The sequence below is a fragment of the Copadichromis virginalis genome, linkage group LG17, assembly GCF_057382275.1.
Source record: "Copadichromis virginalis isolate Kocher_CV1m ecotype Utaka linkage group LG17, C_Virginalis_male_GT1.1, whole genome shotgun sequence".
Classification (NCBI taxonomy): Eukaryota; Metazoa; Chordata; class Actinopteri; order Cichliformes; family Cichlidae; genus Copadichromis; species Copadichromis virginalis.
In genome coordinates, this window is record NC_140634.1 from 364,585 (window position 1) to 375,000 (window position 10,416).

The following is a 10,416-nucleotide window of genomic DNA, read 5'->3' on the forward strand; positions in this document are numbered from 1 at the left end:
ATAATGGGCTTGGGAGAAAATTCACTTATATGGGACATTGATCACATGAGATGGTAAGTCCTGAGTCTAAAAGGATTGCAGCGAGTCAATCCAGTCCAAAATCATAAAGAAGTGTCTTCTCATTGACATGACATAATATTGCTGTGAGTGAACACTCACAGCACACACGTGCGCGTGAGACTACATTATCAGCAATACCTGGTATGGATTGGTGTGAATGAATGCATGTGACTGGACTGTGATAGACTGACGAACGATGTGGACTAAAAGTTTTAACTGACTTGATACTGAGACAAAGACTGCACCAACTTTAGGATTAGTAAATGTTGAGCAACAATTCACCCAGCCAGTAAGAAAAGGGTGGATGCTTTGATTTGTTTTTTTGCAGGAGCAGGAGGATAAGAGAGACTGGAAGGGGAGGCTGTAAAAGGTCGTTCCTCAAATGTCCTGTTTATAAGGTTGGGGAAACCTGCAGTCAGCTGAGACTGAAGAAGTCGCTTAAATCAGTGATGAGGTGTTTCTCCCACTGAAAACGTTACGTCCAGATGAACAGAATTAACTTTTTGGGATTTACTTACCTGGATGATTGAGCACGCATCAGGACGTCGACAGTGCTAGATTTGTGAATCTGTGAAGATTGTGGCATCAACCTCTACTACTCTGCATACTTACATGGTTCCACGGTCTTTGCCTCGCCTTGCCAATAAGTGGAGTTTCCATGCATGACCCTCAGGTGGTACTGAGCTCCTGGTTGGAGGCCCGTCAGCATATAGAAACCCTGCGTAGTGTTGACCTGTTCTGACTTCTCCCACCCACCGCCTCCTGCAGCCACACGGCAGAGAAGAATGAAACATATGAAGAACATAGTAGGAATCAATCCTAAAGCTGTTCCTCCTCTCATTTAATGAACTGTCTCTGATTCTTCTGCTCTTTCTAATAATTCTGCTGTGATGTTGATCCAGAGACGCTGCAGAAGCAAAACAGTGTGAAAATTCATATTCAAATCACTGGATACGCATGAAACATCAGAGAGTCGTGACAGTTTAATCTACTTGTTATCATCATAACAAGTTGGGAGCTGTTTACTTGTTCTTGGTTCACTGCAGGTTCTTCAGGCTCGTCTCACTTTGGATTGAACCATTAGTCAGGCTGTCATGTTCTCAGACCAAAGTATAACTTCCAGGTCCAGGTTGTCCAGCGTGATGTGCTTTACTGTGGGATCATTGACTTTCAGTATCTCCACAGGACTGTCTTTGCTTTCCACCTCTACAGATGAAACACAAACCAGGCAGAAAAACATGACTAAGAACGCTTGGTGGCCAAACGCTGTTCCCAGAAAGTGAAATAAATAAAACTTAAACAGGGACAAAGAAAAACATTGAAATCTGAAGGAAACACCAGAAAGTAAAGTTACAACAGAATTCAAGGATGAACACAAAAAGAAAAGTCACAATCGTTAAACTTCATCTTATTTTCATGACGCAGCCAGGATCAGACCTTACCCCGTTGGTACTGCACTATGTATCCCAGCAGAATGCCGTTGGTCTCAGCTGGAGGGCTCCAGGAGAGAATCAGGGATTTTTCTGTCGGGCTTTCAAACTCCAGAGTTGCAGGAGGACCAGGAACTGCACACACAGAACAGTTCCAGGTGAGGTTTGTGTAACTTGAGAACTGATCCTGAACTCTTAGACACGAGGGAAGAAAGTTCGGTTGACTTTATTCTGTCTGAATGTCAAAGTCCGCTCGGATATGAATGTCGTGTCGTAAGCTTTTGGGTCAGGTGCAGAGGTTGCAATGGGCTGGAACAAGAGCAGCATTCTGATACCTTAAAATAATTGGTAATTAAAGCAGACAGCTAACTTACTACACAATGCTGCTCAGATCAGCTGACCTTTGACTTGTGGAACCTGTCAAATTGCACTTCGATCCATGGTCACATGACCCTCAAACAGCAGTGTTTGGTTGAAACTCACCTCCCTCCGGCGTGTGGAAGTGGTGCGGCGGGGAGCGAGGACTCTCCCCTTTGCTGTTAAACGCAGTGACCGTCAGCTCATACTCAGAAAACAGTCGCAGTCCCGTCACCTCCGCTGAGGTCTTGCTATGGTCAACCTCCTCCACCTGCCAGCTGTGCTCGTCTGTCTCACTCAATTGTTTAGATCTTTCTCCTCTGTCCTCCTCATGTTGGGATTGTCTGAGAGACCTCCAGCTCCGTTCGGCCTTGGGAGCCAGCCTCTTATAGTAGATCTGAAACAAGCATAGAGAAACATGAACACACTTTATGTGCTTTGATAAAGTTACAGCTGAAAATGAAATTAAAAAATTCAGAACACGATAAAAACTTTTATCAGCCTGTGTTTTCATCCATTATTCTACTAATCAAAGATGCCACTCGGGACTATTTTCTGGGGTTTGATTGACAGAAAGATTATAAAGTTTCTCAGTATTAAAGATGGGCAGAGGCTCAAAGCCAAAGTCCAATTAAATTTTTGAAACATCGCACCAAGTAATAACCTTACATGAACAGAGGATTTAAATGTTAAGAGCATTTCTGTGATGTGAGTCAGGTAATTAAACTCAATGAGAAGTGCTACCCTGTATCCCAGCAGCCAACCTCGGACCCTCTGGGCTTTGTTCCAGCTCACTCTGATGGTGCTGTTCATCACGGTGGTTGAAACTCCAGTCGGCGCTTCCTCTGGCTCTGAGAGAAGCAGCAAGGCATGAACATAAGAAATCAGCACAGCAGCGATGTTATTTGCACAAACTCGCAGTTTATGACTGTGTGTGTGAATGTGTATTGATATCTTTGTGGGGACAAAAGTTGGACTTTTACTATAGTTGTGGGGACCAACAGCCTTCATGGGGACCAGAATTCTGGTCCTCACAAGTCTGAAGGCATTTTTAAAACTAAAAAAGGTGGTTCTAGTGTCAGGGTTACAACTGGGTTATGGTTAGGTTTAGGGTAAGGGGCTAGGGAAAGCATTATGTCAGTTACACACAAGATATGAATACGCAACATGTGTATGTGTGTGTGCACGGTTTTCTGTCAGAGACAAACTTCTGAATTTCTGCTGAATTCATTACACTAGTAAATACCCATTGCTGCAGTAATGACTTGTCTGTGATTGTCAGGATATTTCTAAGCAATACGGTGATGTCATAATATAAGCACGTGAACCTGAAATGATGAATAGTTTAACAGCATGTGTCTGTGAAGGTCCTCATTGATCCAGGTCATCGTAGTCTAAGGAGCTTGGAAAGAAAAGCGTCTGGACTTCTTTAAGTTGCTTGAAGACGTTTCACCTCTCATTCGAGAAGCTTCTTCAGTTTTAGGGTCAAATGGTGGAGAGTCCCAGATTTAAGCTCTTTGGGAGTAACCCACCGAGAGGGACAATGGACCCACTATTGACCCTCTACCTAATCACACGAAACAAGAGAAGACAGATGTGTGAAGGAGTGACCTTTGACCTTTAGATGCCGATGGACAGCTGAGTCTTGTCCTGTGGAGGTGGCTCTTCTGTGTTGTGCCATGCGCTTGTGAAGTGGCTGTTTGGTCTCTCCAATGTAGAGGTCTGGGCATTCCTCGCTGCACTGTACAGCATACACCACATTGTTAAGTTTGTGTTTAGGAGTTTTGTCTTTGGGATGAACCAGTTTCTGTCTGAGCGTGTTGCTGGGTCTGAAGTAAACTGGGATGTTGTGCTTGGAGAAAACTCCTAAAGAATGGCAAACAGTTATCCTTTGTGTCAAACTAGGGAAGACACAAAGGATAACTGTTTGTCATTCCTGAACTGTGCTGTGCGCATTGAGAAGAAACCTCAACATCGAAGTTTACCGGAAGCCCACGCACACGGACCAGTACCTCCTCTTTGACTCCCATCACCCTCTGGAACACAGACTTGGAGTAATTAGGACCCTACACCACCGGGCAGAACATGTTCCCTCTAAGCCTGAAGGAAAAAAGAAGCAACACACACATGCAAAGGAAACACTTAAAACATTGTCATCCCCTCTGTAGCCGGTGTATCAGAGAAACTCAGGAGAGTTTTCTCCAAGCACAACATCCTAGTTTACTTCAGACCCAGCAGCACACTTGGACACAAACTGGTTCACCCGAACGACAAAACTCCAAAACACAAACTTAACAATGTGGTGTATGCTGTACAGTGCAGCGAGGAATGCTCAGACCTCTACATTGGAGAGACCAAACAGCCACTTCACAAGCGCATGGCACAACACAGAAGAGCCACCTCCACAGGACAAGACTCAGCAGTCCATCTGCATCTTAAGGATAAAGGTCACTCTTTCGAGGATGCCAATGTTCACATTTTGGACAGAGAGGACAGATGGTTTGAAAGAGGAGTGAAAGAAGCATCTATGTCCACTGTGAGCGACCATCTTTGAACAGAGGGCGGAGCTTGTGACACCAATTGTCTGCAATCTATAATCCAGTTTTGAGATCCTTCCCAGATGCCTTAACGCCCACTCACACCCTGGGCCATCTGACCTCAGGAAATGACATAATAAGGTGGGGTCAGGTTTCACAATGAGCTCACCTGAAACTCTGGCTGATTGTGACCCACACCCAGTTTCACACCTCGGCTCATGTGATTAGAGGATCATCAGGGGGCCCTTTTGTCCCTCTGTGGGGGGGACACTCCCATATGGCCTAAATCTGGGACTCTCCACCATTTGACCCTAGAACTGAAGAAGCTTAGCCCGTTGGTAAGAACCTTTGGACGGTGTCATGTCACGCGTTGCTGCTGCTGCTGCTGCTGCTGCTGATAAAACACTGAGCTTTCCAAAGACCAGTGAAGACCTCAGAGCTCGAGGTAACTGAAGGAAACCGTGATGACTGCTGTGAGGAATGACCTTGGCAGTCATCACCTTTTTACCTCCTAACTACCCTCTAACTGAACAGTTCTCTAAGCCTGTGAAAGAACGCATGTGCAACCTCCTAAACAGAAATAAGTCAGTTCGAGCTGAAACTCGTATTTCTCATCAAAATGACAACATTACAAAAGAGGCAATTATTGATTCACATGCCGAACATTCAGCGTGAGACATTAAACCCTCAGCTGCATCATTCCCATCATCCACTCATTGAGATTCTTGACTTTTGACCTAAAGACATTTTCCCAGCAGGATCTAAGCACTGACAGGAAACTTCACTATATGCTCTGAGTGATTAACAGCCTGCACAGCAGCAAAGCATTCATGTGTACAGCTGCCGGGCACTCCAACAAGAGATGTTAGATTTGACATTTTGACAGAAAGAGCTGTGATGTGATGCTTCATGAAGCTGTTGCAGTGAGATTATTTATGACTGATGGCATTCATAAGCTGTATGGATAAACATGGTTAACTCAGATTGTTTTAAGTTGATATTTTCAGAACTGGCTCACTGTCATCAGTATTACTGACTTGTAGATATCATGTACTGTCTCTATATGTGTATGTATGAGCTTTAGTTCCAGTCCTCTCAGTGGGTGCACACAGGCTTTAGCCCTGTAATGGTTCCCAGTTACACACAATAACAGGCCCTCCCATTACAGCACTCGGCCACAGGGATGAAGCTCTGGGATGACGTACTGTCCTCTCCGGAGTGCCCGCTCTCCGACTTTGGTTCCGGTCCTCCTCCGAGAGCGTTGACAGATCGGACTTTGATCTCAAACGGTGTGTACGTTCCTGTGTTGTTCACTATGAACGGTGGAGACCTCACACGGCCGAAGTTCCAGTTTACATTTGACCCATCGGCCTCCCTCCACAGCACCTCGTACTGGAAGTTCTGGCCGTTATGGAAACGCTTGTCTATCTCCTGCAACAGAAAGTAAGAATATGAAGTGCCCGTGGACTGTGCTTTTCATGAAACATATCAGAGGATGTTTACTCGAGCCCACTGCATACACGCTGACGTACTCACATCCCACGTGATGATCAGTGTCCCTGGTTCTGAGGAGTTACTGCGCACTCCTGTAGGGTTGATGGAGGGAACTAAAAGGGTGAAGGAAAATATCTCAGTTTAATAAACACACTTCAGTCATCCTGTATTGATCTTCTTTATTGATCTCCATGACCATTGATCAACCATGTTTTATATTTCTTTGTGAAACTTTCAGACTGATAATGTAATTAATGGTAAATACATTTTCCGTCCCTCTAATGTCAGCCTGAGGCTCAGCTGTGAGTCAGACTCCATGGTAAAACTTCACAGCAGAAACAAACTTCCTGCAGAAGAACAACACGGTGATGACCATAAACTGCTGTTCCAAAAACCGGTGGGTAATGCCACGCCTCATATTGAGCTCCTGGACACAGTCTATAAAAATCACTGCTAGTAGCAGTTGTAACTCTAAAGCTCATCACATCTGCTGCTAGCTTATATTGTTGTTTCATTCACTGAAGTCTTTTCCAGCCTCTGACACATGGATCCTATCACTTAAGGCTAGAGGTGGGCGGATCGATACCAATGCTGGTACTGGTATCGGATCGATACTATCATGATAGGATCGATTTTTATTTCTATCTTTTAGTTGCAGCATGTAGCCCAGTGAATTGTGTTAAATAAAGTGTATACCTCTGAAGAGTGTGTTTTGTTGTGTCAACTAATTATTGTGGAAATTAAAAATCACAGTTGAAATCAGAATCTCATAAATCATGCTGCTCTTCCCTACATAAGCTGCCTTTAAGCTTTGGTATCAGTACTGGTATTGGCAGTACTGGCCCTGTATTTATTTGATATTGGATCTATACCAACATTTGCACAGCACAAGTTGAGGTATTGTTCTTTACCAGCAGGTGGCGTGCTGTGGTGGTCTGAGGAGTTGCTGTGTCTGCTCCTGCCAACCTCATTGATGGCGATGACCCGGAATCGGTAGGTGGAGAATGGATGGAGGGTCAGCTCCACGTGGTTGAAGTCGCCTGGCACTTTCTTCATTTCCTCCCATGTCCACTTCCTCTCCTCCGTGTGGTACTCCTCCCGAGCCTGTATGATGAACTCTGGAAGGAGTCAGACATGATCCGGTTCATCAGCTGTTTTTCAGCTGTAGGTCGGTTTTTCAGTTCAGTTCAGTTCTTTTTTATTTCAAACATATACATTCACCAACGTTTCATAAAATCATTCCATACAGTTGTTTGAAAAGGAGTAGGCAGAAGTATATACTTATTTAGCCCTACCCCCTCAGGTTTACATCCTCATCATCTAAATTTGAACAACAAAAACGTATACAACGCCTTCAACTTAGAACATAACATCTCAAAAAGTATTTTCACATGTTCAACTAAAACTATATTTAGATTTGCTAATTTGCAGAAGAAAATAAACATGAGTTTGACTGCTGTCTTGGGTTAATTGCATTTTCTTCATTCTTATACTTATTTAAAATTTATTGTTTGAGTTTTATTTTAAACTGGTTTATATCACTACTGACCTTTATTACTTCTTTTAACTCATTCCAGAATTTAACTCCCACTATTGAAATAGACATTCTTTTCAATGTTGTTCTTACTCTTTGTAATTTTCAAATAAATACGTTTTAAATAAAGTTGAATGAGCAACATGGTTTGTTTCAGGAATGCCTAAGGTGTTCATCCATCCATCCATCTTCTTCTGCTTTATCCGAGGCTGGGTCGCGGGGGCAGCAGCCTAAGCAGAGAAGCCCAGACCTCCCTTTCCCCAGCCACCTCCTTCAGCTTATCCGGGGGAACACCAAGGAGTTCCCAGGCCAGCCGAGAGATATAATCTCTCCAGCGTGTCCTGGGTCTGCCCTGGGGCCTCCTCCCGGTAGGACATGCCCGGAACACCTCACCCAGGAGGCGCCCAGGAGGCATCCTTGTCAGATGCCCAAACCACTTCAGCTGGCTCCTTTCGATGTGGAGGAGCTCTACTCTGAGCCCCTCCCGGATGGCTGAACTTCTCACCGTATCTCTAAGGGAGAGGCCAGCCACCCGTTATGGGAAGCTTATTTCCGCTGCTTGTATCCGCAATCTCGTTCTTTCGGTCACTACCCACAGCTCGTGGCCATAAGTGAAGGTAGGGGCATAGATCGACCAGTAAATTGAGAGCTTCGCTTTTACACTCAGCTCCCTCTTCATCACGACGGACCGGTTCCAGTGCGAGCTGGAGGCCCTCACCCAATGAAGCCAACAGAACCACATCATCTGCGAAAAGCAGAGATGAGATTCTGAGGCCACCGAAGTGAAAGCCCTCCGCCACTTGGCTGTGCCTAGAAATCCTGTCCATAAAAATTATGAACAGAATTGGTGACAAAGGGCAGCCCTGGTGGAGCCCATCACCCACCAGGAACGAGTCCAACTTATTGCTGGCAATGCGAACCAAGCTCTTGCAACAGTTGTTGCAGGTTTGAATGGCCCGTAGCAATGGGCCAGACACCCCCATACTCCTGCAGCAGCTCCCACAGGACACCCCGAGGGACATGGTCGAATGCCTTCTCCAAGCCCACAAAACACATGTAGACTGGTTGGGCAAACTCCCATGCACCCTCAAGTATCCTGGAGAGGATAAAGAGCTGGTCCAGTGTTCCGCGACCAGGACAAAAACCGCATTGTTCCTCCTGCATCCGAGGTTCGACTAGTGGACGAACTCCCCTCTCCAGCACCCTGGCATAGACTTTCCCAGGGAGGCTGAGGAGTGTGATTTCCCTGTAGTTGAAACACACCCTCCGGTCCCCCTTCTTAAAGATGGGGACCACCACCCCGGTCTGCCAGTCCACAGGTACTGCCCCTGATCTCCATGCAACATTGTAGAGGCGTGTCAACCGGGACAGCCCTACAACGTCCAGAGCCTTCAGGAACTCGGGGCAGACCTCATCCACACCAGGGGCTCAGCCACCAAGGAGTTGTTTAACTGCCTCAGTCACCTCACCCCTGGAAATTGGCGGGTCATTCCCCTCATTCCCAGACTCTGCTTCCTACTCGGAAGACGTGTCAGTGGGATTAAGGAGGTCCAGGAAGTATTCCTTCCACCGTCTGACAATTTTCTCAGTCAAAGTCAGCAGCGCTCCATGACAGGCACCAACCACCTTGCGGCCGCAGCTCAATGCAGCAGCTTCGGCAATGGAGATGCTGAACATGGTGCATTCGGACTCAATGTCCCCAGTCTCCCTTGGAATGCTGTTGAAGCTCTGCCGGAGGTGTGCGTTGAAGATCTCACGGACTGGGGCCTCTGCTAGGTGTTCCCAGCACACCCTCACTACGCATTTAGGTGCACCGAGTCTATCCAACGTCCTCCCCCGCCACCTGATCGATCTCACCACCAGGTGGTGGTCAGTTGACAGCGCAGACCCTTTCTTTACCTGAGTGTCCAGAACATATGGTCGCAGGTCTGGTGATACGATTACAAAACCGATTGTCCTGGTGCCACGTGCACTTATGGACACTCTTATGTTCGAACGAGGTGTTCGTTATGGCCAAACTGTGATTTGCACAGAAGTCCAATAACAAAACACCGCTCGGGTTCAGATCGGGGAGGCCTTTCCTCCCAATCATGCCCATCCAGGTCTCGCTGTCGTTACCCATGTTTTTCATAACTGATGAAGATGGAGTGTGATTGGTGGAGGTTGGTGGCCTGCTGTACTCCTTTTTCAGTCATCTCAGAAAAATCCAGAACATTTCATAAGGTTTAAGAGTCTCAGCAGGAAATGAAAATGTCCTCTTCAGCTGCTTCCACTATCAGCACATGACAACAGATACCAAAATTCGCATGTTTTGTTTGTGTGCGTGTGTGGTACCTGTGATGGGGCTGTTGTGGGAGAGTCCTGGGCTCCAGCTGAGAGTCACACTGACCCCCTCAGCATTAGACAGAGTCAGACCACTGGGAGGGTCCAGTTTTGCTGAGAGTACAACAGAAAACAATTAGAGCCACAGTCCAGACACACACACACACACACACACACACACACACACACACACACACACACACACCTATGACAGTGATGGAGCCCTGTGCAATCACGTTGTCCACTTTAGTGATGACTTCACAGGAATACTCCGTGCTGTCATTTAATTGGACGTCTGTCACTTTCAGCGTGTTGTTCTTGAAGAAGGTGTACCTGCACACACACACGAGCACACGTGTAATTCTGTGTAACAACAACAGTACAAGTCATTTATTTCTGCACCCTGACAGAGACATGCAGACCTCCAGTTCAGAGCTGAGGAACTCAGATGTTTCTTGGATGGTGACACCTGAGAGCTGCTGTAATGTTCTCTCTCTGTGTTGAGAGTCATGAACGTTTATCGACGATGCTGCATTTCAAAGTATGCACTTTTACTACATTTTGGTTGTTTTTCATTCACAGACATAAACTTTTGTGGTATTAATAGCTGTACAAGTATGTTTGGCAACTCATTTCAGGGTCCAGCATCCATCATGCAGTCCATTCAGGTGCTTCCCATAAA

General features: G+C 46.0%; 1 protein-coding gene across 1 annotated transcript in view; it reads right to left on the minus strand.

Annotated features, from left to right (window-relative positions):
• Positions 1 to 1,144: 1,144 nt before the first annotated feature.
• LOC146688669 (neural cell adhesion molecule L1-like) overlaps positions 1,145 to 10,416 on the minus strand; it is a 21,759-nt gene continuing 12,487 nt past the window's right edge. Inside the window, exons 14-22 of the mRNA XM_085437490.1 lie at positions 9,940 to 10,067; positions 9,747 to 9,848; positions 6,790 to 6,996; positions 5,921 to 5,991; positions 5,590 to 5,815; positions 2,592 to 2,698; positions 1,974 to 2,244; positions 1,503 to 1,625; positions 1,145 to 1,266 (exon numbers count right to left, since the gene is read on the minus strand). Coding sequence (XP_085293616.1) covers positions 1,145 to 1,266; positions 1,503 to 1,625; positions 1,974 to 2,244; positions 2,592 to 2,698; positions 5,590 to 5,815; positions 5,921 to 5,991; positions 6,790 to 6,996; positions 9,747 to 9,848; positions 9,940 to 10,067 — 1,357 coding nt within the window. The remainder of the gene's footprint in view (positions 1,267 to 1,502; positions 1,626 to 1,973; positions 2,245 to 2,591; positions 2,699 to 5,589; positions 5,816 to 5,920; positions 5,992 to 6,789; positions 6,997 to 9,746; positions 9,849 to 9,939; positions 10,068 to 10,416) is intronic.